The sequence below is a fragment of the Macrobrachium rosenbergii genome, chromosome 5 (assembly GCF_040412425.1).
Source record: "Macrobrachium rosenbergii isolate ZJJX-2024 chromosome 5, ASM4041242v1, whole genome shotgun sequence".
Classification (NCBI taxonomy): domain Eukaryota; kingdom Metazoa; phylum Arthropoda; class Malacostraca; order Decapoda; family Palaemonidae; genus Macrobrachium; species Macrobrachium rosenbergii.
Window position 1 is genome coordinate 7,485,918 of NC_089745.1, and position 25,000 is coordinate 7,510,917.

The 25,000-nt window shown below is 38.1% G+C and overlaps 2 protein-coding genes across 6 annotated transcripts in view; one reads left to right on the forward strand and one right to left on the reverse strand.

Annotated features, from left to right (window-relative positions):
- LOC136838476 (uncharacterized) overlaps positions 1-21,815 on the forward strand; it is a 38,164-nt gene extending 16,349 nt beyond the window's left edge. Inside the window, exons 2-4 of one of the 3 annotated variants that reach the window (XM_067103438.1) lie at positions 13,747-13,997; positions 14,409-14,532; positions 19,524-21,815. In XM_067103438.1, the coding sequence (XP_066959539.1) occupies positions 14,432-14,532; positions 19,524-21,111 (1,689 nt within the window). In that variant the 5' untranslated portion in view covers positions 13,747-13,997; positions 14,409-14,431 and the 3' untranslated portion in view covers positions 21,112-21,815. Of the gene's footprint in view, positions 1-5,558; positions 5,762-13,746; positions 13,998-14,408; positions 14,533-19,523 lie in introns of those variants that run through there. The other 2 variants (XM_067103437.1, XM_067103436.1) reach the window with 2 other exon arrangements.
- The window catches only part of LOC136838480 (uncharacterized), a 135,492-nt gene that overhangs the window by 87,173 nt on the left and 23,319 nt on the right, over positions 1-25,000 (reverse strand). The window lies entirely within an intron of this gene.

A 25,000-nucleotide genomic window follows, 5' to 3' on the forward strand; every position in this document is an offset into this window, starting at 1 on the left:
TAGGAAAATCTTGCTGAATTTGGTTGGATAATCCAAGGAGTTTTTTCAGAGAGTTGATCGTTTATTTTGGAAACTAAACTACAACGGAGAAATTAAGCCTTCAGATTCCCCGTGCCACACTAACCTTTTGTAAATCATCTTTCCCATTAGCTTACAAACACATACAGTTTGTAAGCTAATGCATTCAGACATCCTTACTGGGTTATTTTAACTGGAATGATACTGGCAATCTTCCAGCTCTTGGGTAGTATACCAGTATCCTATGTCTATCAAAAGAAAGATCTTGGTAATCTCTGGCAGATGCTTTAGCATCTAATACTGTATTTTCCTCGGAGGCAGTGACCTCATTTGAAGACAGCATCTCTACATTCTTTACGGAAACATTTTACATGATACATCTTGCTATTATAGCTAAGATCCGAGACCATATGATAAACTCAGCATTTAAATTTTGAGCTCGAGATAATTGGAAAATTATGGCTTAACTGCTCAGCATCCTAGTGATCCGGTTTAGTGGAGGTAGATAAAACAGTTCACATCAGTGCTTGGGCCTTGATCTGGTTTAGGTCACCCAGAGAATGAGCAGTTTTCAATGGTGTCGGGGGGCCACTCAGCGGATCCAGCGGAGGGGATTCATTTGTAAAATAACCCGCGAATAAACAATAAAAAAATTAAATAACAGCAGCCTGAAACTATGAAAAAGTACCATTTGTAGCTCAGGAAACTGGCCTTCCCCACGACTGGCAGAGTGAGAGTCGACTTCTCCTGTGGTCCTCTTCATACCCTACCCATACGGGATACCACCAAAACAGATATATATAGAGACACAGGTGTACGACAAACCAGCCTGTTAGGACCGAGACCACGTGAGCATGATCTCATCCGCCCTTTACCTGTAATGACGGGCTTCCATACTAAAACCGCGAGTGCTGCCTGTATTCTGATGAGTCAACCCTTGAGGATAGGTATGGGGAATTAGCTTCTGACGCAACGCTCATCTAGGCAGTGAATTCTGACGAATGTGGAGATGTCTGAGCTCTTCACTCCAGACAGTACCTGGTACCAGCACTCGGAAGTAGCAGTCATAGAAGATGGATAAACAAGATGGGAGAAAGTTTGTAAGCAACGAAAGATGCAGAATTCATCAAGAGAGATGCATGTTGAAGCCATATGACTTAAGGCAATCTCTCACTCAGAGGAGTGTTGAAAGACAGTACCTCGGTTTCTGTAGCATTGTAGAAATCTTCACAGAGTTAAAGTAGTGTGGCCACCATAGACATCGGTTTCTGTAGCATTGTAGAAATCTTCACAGAGTTAAGGTAGTGTGGCCAACATAGACCTCGGTTTCTGTAGCATTGTAGAAATCTTCACAGAGTTAAGGTAGTGTGGCCAACATAGCTAGACCTCAGGCATTCATAGCTCCTTACTTAACTATACATACACGTCTGACAATGGCCATCTGTCCTTTCCCTTTGCGAGGGTCTAAATCTTTCCGGTGGAGAATCTTTCCATTCCAAGGGGTGTTACCAGGTCAGTGAGGCTGAAGATTCTTAGCATGCTTCTCCATACGAGTCAAAAATGTCTGTCTTTTGCCTTAATTCAAATTCGATTTCACTGACTTGTGGGCTGTTGCAACAAAGTCTTTTGTCAATGGAGAACAATAAACCTTTGTCTTGATTCATTTAATTTTCCTGCCAAACTTCTAAAATGACTTACAGCTTGGACAACTCAAGACGCAAGGGTAAAAACTATTATTATTATTATTATTATTATTATTATTATTATTATTATTATTATTATTATTACTTGCCTCTAATCTAATACTAAAATCAAAGGCAGGACAGAATACACATGAAGGAGATTAATATATATAATTAACAAAAAGGAATGAGAAAAATAAGAAAATACTAATAAGTGCTGAGATGTAAAATTTCATCATTTTACGAGCAAACAGGATTTACCAGTGAAGTGATAACACAGGAAATTAATGCCAACCGGAGTTTCTAAAACTTCAGCATCACCATCTTATTCCTTTTCTAAAACACTCGTGTTAAAACAATACGAAAGACTTTCAAAATCACCAGTAAATCTGGAAACTCCAGCATGAGCAAATGTGTGGATTCAGGCTACCCAACCCAGAGAGCAGAATTTCAAGCTTCCGGCTATATTTCCATTATAGTAGGAAGAACTAGAAATCATTTGGAAGCACTGAAAGATACGGATTCCATCTTCGCAACGATCTGGATGACTTCGAAGATCTACAGTTTCACTGAGGTGTTTCTAAGACCGCAGACCCAAACGTTGAACTAGGCGATGATTTCAAAACACTTGAAAACCTTTTCTGAAAAGAATCCTCAAGGTGAAATTATTCAGCCTGAAAGCCAAACTCTAATATAAAAGTAATAGTTTACGACCAACTAAACCTCACCTACTAAGCACACCAATATGAGCTCGAAGCTCGGTTTGGGAAAGAGGGAAGGGCTTCATCTCATTCCTATTTCGATTTTTTTCAAGGGAATTCTAGGGACGCCACACCCAAAATTATCAGAAAACCGAAACAGTAAGCAATCCTTGCGTGGAGGCACAGTTATCCCATTTTGTTGAGGGACCAGAATAGTCTGCCGTTGGAACTGACTAAGAAAAGTACAGCACGTCCTCCATATTAAAAATCTCTTTGCGATCTGCTTCTACAGAACTGTTTGTGAGTTCCGTGACTTAGGCTATAACGCCATCTATGGGCTGAAAGTTGCATACAATTTGGCAGTCAATGGGGTCCAAGCGATATAAATTACAAAATGGAAATTGCTGTACACGACAATGAATAGTAAGTTAATGACAAATCAAACATTGTATAGGTATATAGGTATATACATACATATATATATATATATATATATATATATATATATATATTATATATATATATATATATATATATATATATATATATATATATATATATATATATATATATAATATATATATATATATATATATATATATAAAAAACATCCACAAAAAGCAAATTAAGACCCAATTAATTTTATCTTCGGAACAATTTACACCTGAAGGGATTTTACATGACAAGTGCACCTACCCTCACCAAGGTTATAGATGGCTGAACGGATATTATTACTATCACCCACGGATAAATACGAGGCGGTTGCAGTGGATGCAGTTTACGCATTATTATAATCTTCTGCAGTATTGATTTATATATATATATATATTTATATATATATATATATATATATATATATATATGTGTGTGTGTGTGTGTGTGTGTGTGTGTGTAATATAGGTCTGGGATCACGTCTATAAATCGTTGATTCGCTCCTGCATAAACCACTACACCATTCCACCCAAATGGAAATGGGTAGTAGCGTTTTTACTGAGGTCGAGAAAATGGGGAAATCAGCTATCAAAAGGAATCCTGAATCTATGGTTTCTGTGGCTGGCCAGCACTGTCCCACGTAACTGGTCTCAATTCAAAGGCCATCTAGAATCATCCGGTACCGCAGGTGTTGATTTCTAGAGTGTGTGTGTGTGTGTGTGTGTGTGTGTGTGTGTGTGTGTGTGTGGATACGAAGGGGGGAAAGCAGCCCAGCTTAGTCTCGCAAGTAATGAAAAAGAACCTTTAACGTAAAAGTTGTGATGCGGTTTCAACTCCGTCGCGCGGGTCGTTACTGAGGATCGGGACGAAAATTTCGGTGGCCTGTTTTTTGATACCCAGGTGAAATTCTACAGCCCGTTTAGGACTTGGTCTTTTGGGCACGTGGAGAAAAGCTAAGGTAAGTCCATCATGCCAAGGGGCATTTCAGAGAGAGAGAGAGAGAGAAGAGAGAGAGAGAGAGAGAGAGAGAGAGAGAGAGAGAGAGAGAGAGAGAGAGAGAGAGAGAGATTCACAAGTTGGTTCTTGAGTAAAAGATTAAAATGCAGACTTTCTATCAATGCGGTTTCAACATTACGGTCCTGTTTCTGTGCAAAAAAAATATGACGATGTTTGTAGGAAGTAAATTAAGAAAAACAAGGGTACTTTTAGAAGATTACAATGCCAGAAGTGTTTCGTAAAAAACGAACAAAAATATCACCTAGTTCTTAGAAAAACTAACTACAAAACTATAGGATAATGTCTTGACGTGACTCTTTCCTAATTTCTCAAAATATTCATAAGGAAAGAATCGACGTTTTCTGAAAACTTAACAAGAAAGATTCACCTCTACAAATCGTCCGACTCCTTGAAATGAAATAAAATGGTTAAATCCCCCAAAAGCAATACATGAAAAAATCCGCGTTACATCGAATCCCAATACTTCTAGAAAAAATCCCAGAGTAAATTCCCAAAAAGATATCAAGAAACACTAAATCTCCAAAGGATTTCTCAAAAGAATCCGCTGAACAATTTAATATAAATCCCCAGAAGCTCTCCGTTTACAAAGCCTCACAGGGTTCTTACATAACCACTGGAGACCCTACAGAAGAACGGTGTGAAGTGGGGGCGTTTGTCCCCCTGCCTCTCCGTAAATTTGGCTATTACCAATTACATCATGAAAATCGTAAAATGAAAGGAATCTGAAAGTAATCTGGAAGATAAATTATTGTGGAAAACCCACCAAAAGCTACATAGCAGACGACCAGTAAATCTAGAAAATGCATCAGTATTATTTACCTAAAATATTATTTACGTAAAACAAGACCAAGTGTGAAAATTAGCGTCTACCCGACCACTCTCCTCCTTCGCCGGCTAGGGGCCACGTCGTTCGTTCCAAGAAAGAATTAGGAAACAGAAATTAACTAACAGCAGGAATTCAGAAGGGAAACACTTCCCAAGAAGGCCTTAGGAAACACAAAATAATTAACAGCAGCGATTCAGAGGGGAAACACTTCCCAAGAAAGCCTTAGGAAACAGAAATTAATTAACAGCAGCAATTCAGAAGGGAAACGCTTCCCAAGAAGGCCTTAGGAGACAGAAAATAATTAACAGCAGCGATTCAGAAGGGAAACACTTCCCAAGAAAGCCTTAGGAAACAGAAATTAATTAACAGCAGCAATTCAGAAGGGAAACGCTTCCCAAGAAGGCCTTAGGAGACAGAAAATAATTAACAGCAGCGATTCAGAAGGGAAACACTTCCCAAGAAAGCCTTAGGAAACAGAAATTAATTAACAGCAGCAATTCAGAAGGGAAACGCTTCCCAAGAAGGCCTTTAGGAGACAGAAAATAATTAACAGCAGCGATTCAGAAGGGAAACACTTCCCAAGAAAGCCTTAGGAAACAGAAATTAATTAACAGCAGCAATTCAGAAGGGAAACGCTTCCAAGAAGGCCTTAGGAGACAGAAAATAATTAACAGCAGCGATTCAGAAGGGAAACACTTCCCAAGAAAGCCTTAGGAAACAGAAATTAATTAACAGCAGCAATTCAGAAGGGAAGCACTAAGTAAAGGGAGGAGATAATCCACGGCATCAGATTAGTTTGTTCCTTGCCACATGTGCTCTGCTGGGCAAACACACCCACTCACACACAAACACACACACATGTCAACGGCCATATTCGCCTTCACATTTCACAAGTGGCGGTCTTCTACAAAACCAGCCAGTGGCGAAACATTGCTGGGCTTCCTCCTGACCGCGTACTTGGATTGCCAAGACGCTCCAAAAAGGAAAAGGAGGAAGAAGAAGAAAAAGAAAACCAACCAGTGTTGTCATCGGCACTTTCTTCCTCCATTTCCTGTGCTCCGGTTGAGAAGTTCTCGCGAAGTAAGGTAAGGCAAGAAGGATCTTTTCCCCTCAGTTAAAAGGGGAAGGGTGTTCTTGATTCTCGGAATCATATCGTGGTGGTCAAGTCGTACCGTTCCATTCAGAACTTGCGGAGGAACGAGTTGGGGCGGGTGACAGTTTTTGTCAAGTGTGAATTTCTCCCGATGAAGAACAGCGAAATTTGTACAGGCCTATTTGTGATTGACTTCATCTAACAAAAACTCTTTTATTATAAATCGACCTCAAGTGTCTCCAGTTGGAAAATACATCATACATGCATTTTATACCAATGCATGCATATATGTATGCCTGCGTGCATGACATATATGGCACTTTTCAACTCTATGACTTATTCCCTTAGAAAGGGAATAAGAGTGGTTTCACAAGACGTTAACCTTCAGGTTGTCAGCATTCTTAGGGGATGCAGTTGCTAGCCCCATGCCTTTACCACTGACTACAAACAGCCTCAGTCAATTCAAGGCCACGTACTTTATCTAACATTGTCAGCGAAGGCTCTGTAGATTTTTCGGGCAACGGGTCCAAGTCGTTGGCGGCCCTCTGTGAGATTTTGGTGAATATGTGTTTATACAGTATGTATATATAATTATATACACATATATATAATTATATATATATATATATATATATATATATATATTATATATATATATATATATATATATATATATATAGAGAGAGAGAGAGAGAGAGAGAGAGAGAGATCCATTTCCATCTGCTTTTGTTACATCAACCTAAATTACGATTATAAACAAACTGGCGACTGGCCCACTGTACGTTTTTGGCAACAGCTCAGAGCACAGCGTCTGGAAGAACTTCTCGTAAAAATTAATTATAAAAATCTCTTCCTTGAAGTGAGAATGCAAGGGGATAAGAGAAAAGCGGCGCTCAGTGACATAACAAAGCTTCAGGTAGTAATAATGATCAAGAAATGTGGGGGATTTTGAGAATCCTAAGAGGTCATTCAGCGCTGAAAAATGGAAATTGACAGCAAAAACGTTTGGAAGGTGTAACAGGAGGAAAACCTCGCAGTAGCACTGTTGGGAGAGGGTGGTGAGTCAGATGGAAGAAGAGAATATGAACGGAGGTGCAGTAAAAGGAACGAAAGGTGTTGCAGCTGGGGGCCGAAGGCACGCTGCAAAGAACCGGAAATAATACCTACAGTGCCCTACCCCTCTCCGGGGAGTATTTGATTTTGAGAAAATATAATCATACACACCAAGAGCAAAGTACAAAAGGTGTCCTTTTGTACTTTCTAAAAAGTAAGTAAAATGACAAATCATTCGAACGAACATACGTAAAAGAAATGGCCAAACACCGTCTAAAATGAAAATGAGACGGACCAATTAAGAGAGGTGAAAGGAGAGCATTGACCAAGGAGGTGGAAACTGGGTATGGCGAGGTCAGTGCCAAGTGAACAAAACCAGCTCGTCAAGAAAAAAAACTTTTTCTTTATTGCTTAATATTTTCGGCAGACTGACCACTTGAAGCGCTTGGACCTATGAGGTCATTCAGCGCTGAAACGGAAACTGACAGCAAAAGGTTTGAAAGGTGTAACAGGAGGAAAACCTCGCAGTTGCACTATGAATCAGTTCTTAGGAGCGGGTGGAAAGTAAGATGGAAGAAAGAGAATATGAAAGGAGGTACAGTAAAAGAAACGAAAGGGGTTGCAGCTAGGGTCCTAAGGAAGGCATGCTGCAAAGAACCCTAAGTAATGCCACAGAGATCTTTCGAACGCCAACTTTTATTAAAAATCAATATCTATTTTGTTGTAATGCGATAAGAAGTAATTAGTCGATAAACCTCAAGCTGCAGAGACCTTGAAATCGCAATAAAACATCACAGTAATTTGTTCCACTGTATCAGCAAGCGTGAATTCAACTGAGATATCTCAACAGTGGCAGACGTAATAGTACTGTTGGAGGATCATAAGTCGCTATGAGAATATGACTACTTTGTACATACAGTACTGGTAATAGTAGTGGTGGTAGCATCTGTCCCCTCCGGTATCACGGAAGGTGAAACACCTGCGTAGAAACACACCTTCAGAATCACAGATGTTGTCTGATAACGCACGCATCATTTTTCATCGTTTTGTCATTACCGGGAGACGCCATCACAAATGCACAGGAGATAACTGAACACAGCTTCTTCCCCAATTATGAGATGAGATTGAAGGCTGTTTCTCTATACCTGTATATATATATATATATATATATATATATATATATATCTGCGGGCTGATTTCCTCTGGAAAGGAATAAATACAGAGCTTAGGCCAAAGGCCAAGCACTGGGACCTAAGTGAGGTTATTCAACGGTGGAAAGGAAACTGAAAGGTATAACAGGAGGAAAACCTCGCAACTGCATTATGGAATAATTGTTAGAAGAGGGTGGATAGCAAGATGGAAGAAAGGTAAGCCAATATGAATGGAGGTACAGTAAAATGAATGAAAGGGGCTGCAGCCAGGGGCCGAAGGGGGCTGCAAAGAACCTTATTAGGAAGGCTACCAGATTGTATTTACTAACCAGCATCAAGTTTATTATCAACTTCAAGAATGATACAATTGTAGTGTTATTATTAATACCTCACACTTTTATTCTATCTCCCCACGTAAATACGTCACCTAATATTGATATTCACAGAAACATTGATATTCCAAGACCTACTATTGATATTCACAGAAACCCAAGACCAATACTGATATTTCAAAGATCAGAAAAACCCAAGACCCAATACTGATATTCACAGAAACCTAAGATCTAATATTGATATTCAACTGATACTTACAGAAACCCAAGACCCAATATTGATATTCACAGAAACCAAAGATCATATTGACCCTAAGACAATATTGATATTCACAGAAACCCAAGACCCAATATTGATATTCACAGAAACCCAAGACCCAATACTGATATTCACAGAAACCCAAGACCCAATATTGATATTCACAGAAACCCAAGACCCAATATTGATATTCACAGAAACCCAAGACCCAATATTGATATTCACAGAAACCCAAGACCCAATACTGATATTCACAGAAACCCAAGACCCAAAATTGATACTCACAGAAACCAAAGACCCAATATTGATATTCACAGAAACCCAAGACCCAATATTGATATTCACAGAAACCCAAGACCCAATATTGATATTCACAGAAACCCAAGACCCAAAATTGATACTCACAGAAACCAAAGACCCAATATTGATATTCACAGAAACCCAAGACCCAATATTGATATTCACAGAACTCAAACAATATTGATATTCAAGACTAAGACCAAAAATTGATATTCACAGAAACCCAAGACCCAATACTGATATTCAGCAGAAACCAAAGACCCAATATTGATATTCACAGAAACTAATACTGATATTCACAGAAACCCAAGACCCAATACTGGAGGCCCACAGAAACCAAAGACAGAAACCTAAGACACATTGATATTCACAGAAACCCAAGACCCAATACTGATATTCACAGAAACCCAAGACCCAAAATTGATACTCACAGAAACCCAAGACCCAAAATTGATATTCGCAGAAACCAAAGACCCAAAATTGATATTCATGGTCCATCAAAACTCATTTTATATCACTGGATTCAATTGTATTATGTTTCAGCAGATTAGCAAATACACTTAATGCTGTTCCTGTCAAGTTGATAGGATGAACGTTTTCTCTTACATGAAGGAAAATTACTCAGTTTTCCTGTGCATTTCTTATATGTTTATATAATGTTATTAAATCTTCTCTGACGAAAAATTCCAGTTAACCAATGTAAAATCTGTGGCACCATTTAAACGATAACTGATATATACACATTCTGTACTATTGCCCGGAGAGTTCTTTTTAAAGTTTATTCCATTGTTTTCTTGAAAGTTCATATTAACACTAAGTTCATTCGGCAACTGGGGAGGGAATTCATTTAAAATTATTACTCTGCTACACCTTGAGTCAAGTTTCGTGAGTCCCCAATTGAACTGAATAAAGATTTTAGGCCAAAGGCCAAGCACTGGGACCTGTGAGGTCATTCAGCGCTGGCAAGGAAATTGAGGAGGAGGTAGGTCTGAAAGGTGTAACAGGAAGAAAACGTCGCAGTTGCACTATGAAATAATTGTTAAGAGAGCGTGGATAGCGAGATGGAAGAATGATAATACGAATGGAGGTAATGGACCTCTAAAAATAATGCTAAAGCAGCTCTATTTACTGAGCCTGGCATTACTTCCAGCCCTAATTGGAATGAATAATTAGCTAATTGTTTTCTGAAATAACCACGAGTTATTTAATTTTGTGTGGAACTGAAATATAAAATTTAGGGAGGCGTAACAAAATGAAGACCACGCAGTTGCACTGTGAAACAATGGTTAGGAGAGGGTGGGAGGTAGGATGGAAGAAAGGTAATAAGTAAGGAGGTACAGTAAAAGAAAAGAGAGGGGTTGCAGCTAGAGGCCGAAGGGACGCTGCAAAGAACCTCAAGTAATGCCTACAGTGCACCGCGTGAGGTGCACTGATGGCTCTAACCCCCTACGAGAATTAACTTTGAGTAAAACGTCAACGACGAAGCATATTTCCATGCACGGTATTCTCCCCCCGAAGTTACAACTATGTGATGGTACAAGTAGTTTTTTGTTTGTATCTTTCTCTGTGATCATGACAAGGTCTTTTTGCCCCGAATACAGAATCAGTATATTGTAATTTACTGCTTGCACTTCATTCCTAATTACACTATTTCTTCATTAACATACTCCGGGCCACATTTAAGCATTCCTCTTAAAGGCACAGATGTGAAGACTGACTTCTCTACTTTATTACTCTGGCCAAAATAAAAACTTACTCAGGTAGAAATATTGGTAGGTTTCTTGTGCACACTGTTTAAACAAATTACCCGTATGCATTAGGCAATCTAGACAGGGTATGCCACCTTTCTTTTCCCATTTCCCTAATCAATTTTATTTTATGGGGCCGGTCCCTTTAATTTACCTAGGACAGTATTTACATCCTGGCCTAACATGTGTCGTCAACATACCTGACCCACATTATGTTGCACGGAATGATTTTAAAAATATTCTGATTCCAAAATATTCCCTGCTAAAACTGCCTAAAACTGAAGATACTGCGTTCTCCACAGCCGTGCCATAATTTCTGCAAATAAATTTCTCTTTGAATTCCGATTTATAAGCCTTCTTTCACACATTTCAATCATTTCTATTAAAATACAGTATTCTTGGAGAAGATATGCCTATTTCCTGAAGAGTTTTGGAGTTAATGCAGCAATTATTAAACAATAATAATGCAATAATACTTATTTAAAACACAACACAACGAAAAAGTACACAACTTTCACGATAATTAAACAATAATAAAGAATATTTATTAAAACATACCATAATGAAAAGTACATGAACTTCTACGATACAATATGACGAGTATATCAACCATGAAAACAAGCGTGATAACTTACACATTGGTTAAACTGGCAAATCACTTGAAAAGAGAACGGAACAGCATACAGAAAAACATCAACAAGAGATGAACAAGTGAACAGTGGAATTTTCGTCCATGCTAGGGAAAACAATCAAGTTTAATTCAATAGTATACAGGGAAGAGACATTGCCGAATCCAGTCTTATAAAAACAAAGTACTTTTCAGAATGCGAGTATCAGCCAAGGAAACTATAAATTCAATCCACTTATATCAAAATAAATATGTAGAATGTAAGGATTTCAAGGAAGGCAGTTTGCCCGGGCAAGGGCAAAGGTGTTCACCCACCTACATAGAAAAAGGTTGGTGATCGGAGCAATGGCATCAGACGCTATCGAGTTTACACCTCTTTCTTACTTATCCGTGTGTCTACTTCCCTTCCAACAGTCTGAATGTTCGTTCGTACACTGTCACGCAACGTATTAGTCATCTTGTAGACAGTGTGGAATTCCGCCACCACTCCCGCCACTCATATCTTTCCTGTGCTTTATCATGCTCAAATCTGCACTCACCTCTCTCTCTCTCTCTCTCTCTCTCTATTGTTTGTCTCTCAGGTCTTCTCTGACTACATTCATCCACCTTCGCTTCTTCGATCCTCCTCTTGCTCTCCCACCAGGCAACCCCCATCTGCATCACTCTAATCTACACGTGTCTCATCCGTTCTCATCACATGGCCATACCACTGCAGTCTTCTTTCCTGTCTACGACTTTAGTGGTTCCTCTTATTCTTTCATTTTTGATCCTGTCCATTTTTGTTATTCCATACACACACACACACACACACACACACACACACACACACACACACATATATATACACACACATATATATACACATATATATATATATATATATATATATATATATATATATATATATATATATATATATTTTTTAGCTGATAGGTAAGATGGGTGAAAGAAGAGTGAGGGCAGTTAGCTAGCTATCTATCTATAAATTTGCATATTTTATATATGTATACATATACATATATATTATATATATATTATACATTATATTATATATATAATATACTTTATATATATAATCTATATACTCTATATGTATATATTACATACCATTTACATATATCTATATACATATATTATATATATACAGTATATTAAATCGTGAACAGACCATTGCTGAGTGTTCTTTTATTTAAGTAAAAATCTTCGAAGTCTTTGGTCAGTGGTTTCAATGGTTTTCATCTTAACTTCAAAAGTACTACCCATGCCCATATTCCCAACAGTCTAGTTGCCATACTTATCTAACAGCAAAAATACCCGTACGCCAACCGCCAAGCTGTGTCAAGATAACGTTCGCTTCACAGAGGGGCCCAACAACGAAGTCATTGTTTTCCCTTGTGAGTAAGATGAGGCCCTTGAGTGTTTATTTTATTTTTAACTCCAAGGACAAAGCTCCGCGTCGAGCGGTCTTAGTCTACAATACAGACACACACACACACACACACACACACACACACACACACACACACACACACACACACACACACACACACTACACGAAAGCCAATCCAAGAATGATTCTAAAGAAGGAACTAATGAACAACTGTTAAAAAGCTCAGCAGCTTGCCTGGATTCTTGAGAAAAAGGCCTTACAAGTATTTGCAACGTCAATAACCGCACAGAAATAAAATGAACTCAATGGCACCGCGCAAATAGAGCAGAGTCCAATAACCGGTATCTTGACAGAACTACTGTTATTATTTTCAGGCGTGACTTGACGAACCTTACTGAATAGGCTTCCACGACAGAGAACCGTAAAAAAAAAAAAAAAAAAAAAAAAAAAGCTGAACACGGTCATTTTAAACAGTGTAAATACTGGCAGTCACATCGTGACGCAAAGGGCCACCTTATTTCACAGGTATTATGAAGATACAGATTTACATTGCTACGTCACAGCATAACACCTTAGCTGAATAAATACCATACATTCGACGTTACACTTCGTTATGAAACCCTTCTTGTACTTTACCAACTGTACCGAAGCAGCATATTTTTCATAGATAAAAATTCACCTATGCGTCTTCATTAACCATAAATTCAGCATAACCAACGGTTAATTCAAACATGACCACAAACGTAGCGGAGAGAAGCAGAGTTGCAATGTCAAGGATTTTTTAGGCAAATTTCCATCAAATGAGGCTCAGTTTCCCCTTGTAGTACACAGGCGCTTGAGGCATTCAAACGCCACTCTCTCCCACTCTCCCTCACAAACCTGCTTCTCTGAGTCACTTAATTTAAAATTTACTCTCAAACGATATCCATCGATGAAGGCAGAAACCATCACACCCACACCAGAGAAACACTTTTGCTGGGTGTAGTAAACTTTAAGAATGTGCAAAAAAATTGGGAATCACCCAAATAAAATTCTATGGGGTCCTGGATGCTGAAATGGATTCAGTTATTATTATTACTATTATTATTATTATTATTATTATTATTATTATTTCAGTAGATGAAACCTATTCCCATGGAACAAGCACAGCAATGAGGCCACTGACTTGAAATTCAAGCTGCCAAAGAATGCTGGGTTCAACCTCCCAATGCAGACCCCACACTGCAGCAGTAACTGATCATGATGCAGAGCCAGTGATTTTTCACTGCCCCGGGGGAGACGCGAACCCGCGACATCTGAGAGGCATTCCGCAACACTCACCACTATACCAGCGGACCAGCAAAACTAACAGAAAGTAACACTACAGGGTAAATGCTTTAGCACCCATATTCACAGAAACTCTCCAAGTCCCACATCTCCCTTGCCTCTCGGGGCTCCCAAAATCGACCAGAATGCACTGAAGTTCTCCGAATTATGGGGCTAAGACTGGGACCCATCCTCCCTTTGAAAGGCAGGCATGGTAGGAGTGATCTATAAGGTTGTCAACACTGTTTGCAAGAAGGGTAGCCATGTAAGAAGCAAGAACGATCAAGGCTGGAACACAGTACCAGTTAGACGAAGCCACTAGAGAAGGCGTCACAAAGTTTAATGTCAGGAAATTCAACAGAAGGGAAAGTGTCAGGGGGCAAAAGTAACTTTACAAAAACCGCCACATTTCAGTGCAACCCTTTAACTCCCTGACTGAAGTGAATGATAATTAGTTGGGTTCTGTCTTCCAGGAATCTGCTGCTGCCAATGCACAATGGCTCTTCATCAATTCCTGTCATACATACCGAGACGCAATGCACAGAGGTGCGGCTACATACTAGTTGTCTGGTGTCTTCTCTGCTACCTCCTCCTCAGGTAATTTCTTTCGTTTTGCAGAATTTAGGTCCATGTTAGTGATGTTTTTCGTGACTTTACTTCCAGCACCATAATCAAGCCAACGTTGTTAATTACATTAGGTGTGTGTTAATGATGTTTTTCGTGACTACTTCCAGAACCATAATTAAGCCTACATTGTTAATAACATTAGGTGTGTGTTAATGATGTTTCTCGTGACTTTACTTCCAGCACCAAAATCAAGCCAACACTGTTAATAACATTAGGTGCATGTTAATGATGTTTTTCGTGATTTTATTTCAAAGCACCATAATAACATTAGGTGCATGTTAATGATGTTTCGTGATTTACTTCCAGCACCATAATCAAGCCAACATTGTTAATAACATTAGTGCATGATAATGATGATTTTTTCCAGCACCATAATAACACAGTCAACATTGATTTTATCCATTACTAGTTTCAAGACATGATAATGATGTTAACATTCGTGATTTTACTTCAGCACCATAATCAAGCCAACATTGTTAATAACATTAGTAATTTACTTCCAGATAATGATGTTTTGATGTTTTTGATTTTACTTCCAGCACGATAATCAAGCCAACATCGCTTCACATTGTTAATAACATTAGGTGTGTTAATGATGTTTTTCGTGATTTTACTTCCAGCACGATAATCAAGCACAACATTGTTAATAACGTAATTTTTGGTGCACCATAATGTTCAACATTGATGTTTTTAATGATGTTTTCGTGATTTTACTTCCAGCACCATAATCAAGCCAACATTGTTAATAACATTAGGTGCATGTTAATGATGTTTTTCGTGATTTTACTTCCAGCACCATAATCAAGCCAACATTGTTAATAACATTAGGTGCATGTTAATGATGTTTTCGTGATTTTACTTCCAGCACCATAATCAAGCCAACATTGTTAATAACATTTGGTGCATGTTAATGATGTTTCGTAGATTTTAGACTTTACCCAGCATTTTACATTGTTAACACATTAGCATGTTAGGTGATGTTTTTCGTGATTTTACTTCTAACACCATAATCAAGCCAACATTGTTAATAACATTATTACTATTACTAAGACTTTTGACTGACTGACTGATTTATATAGACTGGCGTCACAACCATGTTCATCGTCGCCGAGAGAATATATAGAAATGATCCATGAAAAAAGAAACTAAATATTTGACATGAAGCATTCTCTTCTTCATCCATGCTTAACAAATGAATTCACAATTTCTTATCTGTACAATCATATCTAATTGAAAATACAGTTGCTTGAACATTACAGGAAACTTAAAAGTTATAAATGTGACTGACTAATGGATTGCTTGATTAATGTAGACTGGCGTTACAAAAAAAATTTGGTCATAAGCATTTAAAAGAAAAAACTAATAACCTGACGTAAAACATGTACTAATCTATACATGCTCAGCAAATACTTTCACACCTTTAACTGTAACACTATTATATAATTGAAAACATGAATGAAAAGCAATAGGAGTCTTATGGGAGCCTTCGAATACATAAAAAATTTAAATATGATTAAGAGGACCAGTTTCTTTAATCCATTTAAATACAAAACTAGACTTCTATGTGATTTCCTCTGTAAGTACTTCGGAAAGAGGATAGTTACCATCCCTGTCCCTGCACTCTGGGAGGAAATTAACTCTTACTTCCCCAAGTCAGGGTATTCGACCAGCTGATACCTCACAGTCAAGGAGACCACATAATCTTTAAAAACTGGCTGGGCCTAATGTGCCATTAAAAACCTAATTTAAACAAGTATGATCAGTGCTCAGTCCACATACAGCTGTTACCTTCCCCTCCCCCCTCCCCACGTCAAGGGTTACATTTAAATTCCATATGGAAGTAGTTCTTAACTTTTTTTTTCTGATGTCGGGGAAATAACCATCTCATCATCATCATCCAGGTGCCATATCCCCAAGGACGTCGGCAATCATGGCTCGCCACTCCTCTCTATTTCCGGCTCTGCAGCAACTGAGCTGCAGACATTCTTCCTCCAGTCATTCTCATCAATCCATCCATATATTTTTGTCTAGGTCTTCTTCTCGGCCTCCTTCCATTGATTTTACCAGTGAGAGAGATGTTCTAAAGCAAAGGAATTATCCTAAGGGCACTTTTTTCTCTCCTTGTTGGATCTCTCATTACCACCTTCACCCATGTGTGGAGGAACCCAGTATTGGAATTGGAATATAAAATTCAGGCCAAAAGCCAAGCGCTGGGACCTATGTCATGATTCTGAAAATAATGTTGAAACAATCGTCAGAGAGAGTGATATAAAAGAATATCACTGGAGTTGTTTGTTTACATTAAAAGCTTCTGGGGATATGGCATTCTAAATGAGCCGATGTCGAACTATTGGTTTGACACCTAAACGGCGATGGAATTATAATTTAAGATTTTTCCATATACTAAATTCATCTGGCACTGACCATTTCTTCAAGAGGCTAAAATAAACATCTGGTTAAAGAGAAAGGTCTCTAGTTACTGCATTTGTTTTCCAGGTTTACCTACAGGAGTAATTATGGCATTGTCCCATTCTTTTGGAAATAAGCGAAAGGCGATTGTAAAACTGTATTAATTCTGACTTAGAAGTCAGCTAAAGGCGATTGTAAAACTGTATTAATTCTGACTTAACTGATGGTGCCATAAGCTCTGTCATTTCGAATGAGATTTCATCTTAAACCTTTTCCCGGAGCTGAGCCATTGTAAGATGGGAGGGGAAGTTCTAATTTATGTATAGTGGACTTATCGTGAGAATAACGTCCCAACTTTTTTCAAAAAGTTTGCCTAGAATATTAATCACTGAACATGCAATGCGACTTCCATTTCCATTATGGAGAGGAACATGTATTGGTAGTCCAACAAAACTTCCGATGCTTTTGTAGGAATCTTTGATGTTTTCACTTTAAAAAATGGTACCGTTTGGATTGCTTCCCAAGACATAATTCCTCGTCTTATTACTTCTTTCCTACATTTAGCCAAGAAATTCCTGTATGCTGGTTTCGAGACATTTCTACAGCAATGACGACCTTTTCTGGTACTGTTTTGTAATGCATAAGTTATCTATTTTAAATTTTCTTGCATCTAACATGTGATGTTGCCAGTCTTCCTACTGGAGGCCTAGCTCTATCAATTCTGATAATGTACCGTAGAACAAAGGTCTTTCAAGTACTGATATGAGAGAATTGCCTAGAGTATGATGGGTACAGATGCCAATCAGGCCTACACTGATTAAATGAGAAGCAGGTGAGGTTATGCTGCTTTGAACACATGTTGTTAGCATCAGGAAGCAACCAGCATTTATACAGACCTTCACACATATCCCTGTTAAACATATCTTAAACAGGAGGTAGACAACAAACTTAGGTCAGCTGATAAAAAAAAACATTGCATGAATGTAAAAAAACCAACATGAATGTAAAAAAACCAATTTATTTTCATTAGTTGTTCGATGTCGCACCAGGTAGTTTCACTGCCGATATTTAAAAATTAGGATAGTTCACAATTATTTTGTTTCATTATTTTCTAGGTAGTTTCATTGCCGATATTTAAAAATTAGGATAGTTCACAATTATTTTGTTTCATTATTTTCTAGGTAGTTTCATTGCCGTTATTTAAAAATTAGGATAGTTCAAAATTATTTTGTTTCATTATTTTCTAGGTAGTTTCATTGCCAATATTTAAAAATTAGAATAGTTCAAAATCATTTTGTTGTATTTTCCCATATGGCATAATTTCTAAGTCTGTCCTGCCTTCTGACTTATTATATTCTTCTTCAAGCTTCAATTAAGAGATCGACATATTCTTAAATATATACTTTTCAATATAACATCATTGTCATACCATCTGTCATGCCTGCAGCGCAATGCACATCATACCAAACTTGCATGTGATCTCATTTTCGCATGACATTTCTATTTGACTTCCAAATTTAATTCAGTTAGCCCGTATAACCAACGTTCTATAGTGTTTTACTATATTCCCACTCAGAGAACCTGTACTGCAAATCACTGTTCCTAGGTATTTGAAAGATTCAACCTCATTAATCCTCTCTCCATTCGATGTTATTTCATTCGTTTGTGCATACTCCGTCCTCAATGTGTATATGTGATGAATTTTATTAAACAGGCTTCGTAAATCTTGTGATGTTTTGTTGATTTAACAAGTAATATACTATATATATATATTATGTATACACACACACACGTGTATGAATTTATATATCATATATACATATAAATAAATTTAAGACTCACATCAGGATCGAACTCATGTCTTTCAACTGAAAGGCAAGGATGCTACCAACCAGACCACACAAGTCATAACAGAACTTGGGTAAAACTCACATACCAGCGAGTTTTACCCAACTTCCCGACCCAGCAGTGAACTTGGGTAAAACTTGCTGGTATGCGAGGCACTAGGCCTGCCCAGGAAAAAGCCTTATGTACAGTGCAGGACCCATAAGTGGGTCCTGGTGACAGTGGTACTCAAGCTCCAACTTCTTTTATGACTTGTGTGGTCTGGTTGGTAGCACATTTGCCCTTCAATTGAAAGACCTGGGTTTGATGCCGATGTGAGTTAGAAATTTATTTCTGTGAAACGACTCATGTGTTCATTATTTCCATATATATTATTTATATATATATATATATATATATATATATATATATATATATATATATATATATATATATATATATATATATATATATATATAATATATATATATATAATATATATATGACAAATATATATATATATATATATATATATATACATATATATATATATATATATATATATATTATATATATATATTTATACAGTAAAACATATCCTGACAAATCTGTTTCTATATTTAAGCACATTTTAGAATCAAAATCTTTTCTTTTCATCAATTTAAAAAATATACTACTTAGATTTAATGTAGCTTTTCTCCCTAATTCTTTCTATACTTGTTTTTCAGCTTTTCAACCTATAGTGAATCGATCCACAGCAACTCTCCCCAAGCGGATGGTCAACCAGGGCTCCAGCAAGCCTTCGACACAAGACCACAAGGAAGAACCCGTGCGATGGGTTTCAACTTACTGAAGAGCAACCCTTCCATTGACAGGTCTCCAAGACTCTCCGAGGCAGAGATGGCAGTCAAAATACAGGAAAAAGAACCCAATCTGCCGATAGAATTCTGGCAGAAATCCAAGCATAAACAGTTGTCCATGAACAGCTCATGCGCAAAGATGCCATCTCTTTATGACATACATTTCAACAACAAATACTGGCAATCACTGGAAACAAGCAACGGAAGTTTCTATTTCTTCGCCGCATATTACGACAACAGGACACTGGCAGAGAGGAGGCCCTTGATCCGCATATTGGGTATGATAGATAAACTCAACCCAACGGTTAAACCCCACTGCCAAATCTGGTTTGACGGCATAAGTAAACCAGTCTTTTCTCAAGTTTGGCAGTACAAGTGGATATGGGTTAAAGAATGGGGTAATTACAGAAATGGAGTATTGCAGCCTTATTTGATGTCCTGTCAAGTTCCTTCACAATACCAAGATCTCGTGCCCAAGTCAGTCTCTCTCGCTGAGAAGCCATGTGACATGGCAACCACACACTTGAGGGTCATCAATGACCGTCCTCCAACAGGCGAGAAAGAAGACTTTGCTGTATGTGTCAAGGGTATCAACTACCCATTTAATGACCTCAGCATTAGGCTGACAGAGTGGCTTGAGCTCTTATTTCTTCTGGGAGCAAACAAAGTCTTCATGTACGATATGGAAGTGCATCCAAACATTTCCAAAATTCTCAGTTACTACCAGGATAAAGGACAGATCGGCATCACAAAACTGACCCTTCCCGGATGGCAGCCTAATGTTCGTGGTTTCTCGTACATGTACCTCAAGGCTAAACTTGTCCATAAGCGGCAGAATGAAGTCATTCCATACAACGACTGCTTCTACAAAAACATGTATAAGTATAAGTACATCGCTCTTCTCGATATCGATGAAGTTATCATGCCGAGGAATTCTTCATCGTGGAAAGAACTTCTGGAGATCGTCAAGAGAAAAGATCAGGGAAATAACAGAAACCTCCGTTCTTCGTATGTTGCACGGAATATTTATTTCATGGATAGCATGCACAAGCCCGAGGAGCCAGATGTAACTGATGTACCAAGCTACATGCACATGCTGAAGAACATCTACCGCTCTGGCAACTACACCCAACCGGGGGCCTACGTGAAATGTTTCCACGACACAGAAAGAATTCTGACCCTTCACAATCACTTTCCTTTCTCTTGCATTGGACCACACTGCTCTGCCTATCCCATCAGTACAGACGACGCTCATCTGCAGCATTACCGTGCCGATTGCGTTGGTGAGCTGAAGAAAGTTTGCGGCATGAGATATAAAAGTCATCCCACTAAAGATCCTTCAATTCTGAAGTACAAGCAGCCATTAGTTGCGCGCGTTGCAGATACTCTGCGACGCCTCGACTTTTTTAAACCTGAAACTGCGATAAAGTCCGATAATACATCAATCTCCAGGTGAAAATGAAATGTTGCGTCAAGTATTGAGACGAATAATAGTGACAATGTGTGTGCCATCCAAATTCTACGTTGGAGAGTGATACTGGGAAATAATTTCAACAGTGTATTTGAAGGCGATATTCCGTCAAGCTCAGAATACCTGGAAATGATTTAGTGACTAGAAGATTGATGGTACAACACATCTGGCCTTACTTCAAAGATCAAGTGACTCTTTAGAAACTCCTTTCACTCCATGAAATAAGACTTAGCAGATCTTGCAGCAAAGCTTTGCATGTCATTTGGTATGAAGCATAAGCAGTCAATTGAGAACCTATTGTTGATTAGTGAACGAGGGAGTTCTGCTGTGTTAACATAATCCAATAACATTTCATTACTCGCATTACGCCAAATTTTAGCAATTTCTGTAAATATTCTATGCTATGTTCCTATGCCCAACTTGAACACCATGTCAATTTTTCTTATATAACGATGGGACAAACTCGGTGAAAGTATTGTGATGATACTGAAAGGTCATGAAACTTGCTACTGCTGTAGACATTTCCATCTTGCACTAGAAGGTTTGAAATGGAAAAACTGTGAAGTTATGGGAATAGGTAAATAACATAAACCAGTTTCATATACCTGTTATGAGCTTATGAGGAAATTTTATGTAATGCTTTACAATGTAAAATGATAAAATTATACTGAAGAAAGGCAGAACACAAAGCGTAGTTGAATTTAGGACCAAAATAACTTAGATAAGTTAACAATTTAGACAACAGACCACACACACACACACAAAAAAAAAAAAAACTAAGAACCACATGATCAATTTATCAGAATCTCACTGTGGAACTGTTTAAAAAATACTTTGATTATATTACATACACATGGGGAGCAATTTACTTTTCCTACACTCGAATATTCAATAAATGAAAAATAAGTTTCATACAGAAAGCACTACAAGTACTTACATAGCATTTCAACGTTAAGGACAATTAAAAATACAGTGAGACCCTGCCTATATAGTAATACAGATCCCAACAAACGTATTCCAGAACTCATGACGTGTGAATTACAGGCAGTCCCCGGGTTATGGGGAGGGGGTTCCGTTCCCGGTAGCGCGCCACAACCCGAAAAATGTTTTAAACCGGAACGTCATCATAATAATGGGAATAAATGGCACTTACGGCACCGTAAGCCTGGTTATCGCGCCGTAAGCCGGGTTATGGAGCCGTGAACCAAGCGCCATGAAGTCAGAACGCCGTAACCCGGGGACTGTCTGTATTTGATGATTAATGTCTTTCAAATCATGTAGCCAAGGATGAGTAACAAAGCTGAGGAATGAAGTCGGAGTGAGTAGGAAAAAAAAATTTAATTCTGAAGAGAGACAGAGCAAGAAAATATGTTTAACAACTAGGGGTTAAGCACGCAGACATTCAAAAGTTAATGGAGAGACGACGACAAAGAAATCTCAATTTTCAGGTCCTTAAAGTTTAGAATAATGTATTACAAAAGGTTGGTTTGACAAGAATTAGTTTGCAAAGTCTGGGAAAGGGTAGTGAGGCTGTTTGATCTGGAGAAAAGGATTAGGAGGGTAAAAACACTAATACTGATTACATTGTCGAGAATAATAAGAATGTTTATTTACAAACTCAGGGAAAAAGGCAAGGGAAGAGAATGTTTGGTTACAAAGTCAAATATGGCAACAATGAATGTTGAGTTCCCAAGTTATAAAGGGCAAGACAGAATAGAATATTCCTTCAAAAAAGTCAGGGAGATTAATCAACAGGTGACAGGTTACTTAAACTGCCACCCACCAAAGGTTGCAGTATTCAAACAACTTAGCAGCAGCCTAATGGCGTGTCCACACTACCGTATAACATGTCAAGAATACACTCATCGGAAACTTATCACACACACACAAACAAACATGCACGAACACACACACACTCACTCGAAGGTAGAAAACAATGTTAACACCAGCTGGTAATCCTAACCAGTGCTTCATATGATTATTCAGCATTTGCCAAAGATTCGTTCTCCACTTATGGTAATTGACTTATTTTCAACCTGTTTGTAATATGTAGGTGATACGTTTTTTACATATGTTTATGACATGTTTTACAGTAGCGTGGGTTGGATTCGAACTTAGGCCAAAGGGACAAGTGCTGGGACCTATGTGGTCATTTAAGGCTACTATTTACCGTAGCGTGGACGCACCCTAAGACACGATCTAAAGTCACATCATAACTAACCACCAATATAGCTATTATCTGTCATACTGTTGCATGTGAATCCCAGTGAAATTTGATATAAAGCAAATGTGGATAAACCAATTCTAAAGTTTCTTCTCTTAATTCTATCGGCTGTTTCTCAGTCTGCCTCAGCTACTTTCCCTAAATGGTTGGAACTTGCACAGAATTCCTTTTCTAAGAAATATTCCCAGTCATGTGAGGGGTATACAACTTTCCAGAAGTCATGCCCATCCAGAAGTTTTCATTAATGGCAGCTCAAAAGTGACTTTCATTTATCTGAATTTCACCACCCACCATTCCTTGCCCTACTGAGTATCTATGATGAATTATCAAACTAAACCCCAGAGTTCGGATTCTCCACCTCTCGAGACCCTGTTTAACATATGAACATACACACACATGCAAACAGTGCACAAAGATTCAGTCATCTATCAGTTATAAGGCTTTTGTTTCCCAGCTGGGATTACTCCAGCTCTGCCGAAAAGGTCACCACCTACTAGTTACTTTACAAATATTACTTTGGGCACTGTTCTCAAGAGCTTGTTGGATGGGATTCCCAGCTGCCCTTTGTATCATTTAAATAATTACCCAGCTGGTTTTTGATAGCCTGGTCTCATCACCATGAAAACTGTTTAATTTTTTTTCTGTGTGTTTTACTTGCAACCAGGTTAAGTGAAAATGTTACAGAAAATTTTACAGATTCTGGCAAGGTTTCTATAATTACCCACTGAAAGCAACGCCAGTTATGGCCACTCCTAGTTTGGTACTTCTGCAATCATACCTGCATTCACGAGAGAATTGGAGATCGAGTACTTTGAAGTAGTTCTTACAAAAGTTAAATGAAACAGCTGATACTGCATAACAGCCATTCCAAACCCAACACAGTTTCTTGGATAAAAGCTGAACGTTATATTACCAAGGTTCTAACGTTGATCGCACTCCTCTTGAAGATGTCTTAAGAGGTATTAACGACGAAAATGGAAAAGAGCCAAAAATGAAATCAGCGTTTCCTTTTTTCCATGTGGTACATTGCACCACGAAGGCTGTGCAACAACCAGGCTAGTGAAATGTAACTGTCATACGGTACACCACAATACACCCTGTATCCTGAAAAGTTACCATGACGAACACGGAACAGATACAATGATGGAGACCACACCAGGTGAAAGATTTCCATACAGGTGATGCTATTCTTTCGAGACATTCTTGAAATTAAAAGATAATCTTCAAATCATATTTTTCTTTTCTTTCCAGCAGCGTTTTCTTACTGCAGTTTTTTTATATTACCTCCAGGATAAAGTGAAAAATCAATTTCTAGACAACTGTAAATAATAAAGTCCATATGATTCTACGAATTACTGTAGCTTTATTTTATATACTCCCATTAGTTCCGATATATTGACGCCAAGCTTTCCTTTACAAGAGACAAACTCAAGCCATCTCGGACTTTGAAAAAAAGTGCAGTTGCCTATTTGTGGAAAAGTGAGTGTATAGTTGTCCATTAAATATTGGATGTTAAATTATCTTATATTCCAATTCACATACATTAACTCAAAGTGTTTTTGTCACGTATGGATAACCTATTCTATGGGAAGGCTGTAGCCAATCCCAAATTCCAGTAAAATCGTTAAGACTTGAAAGATAATCTATATC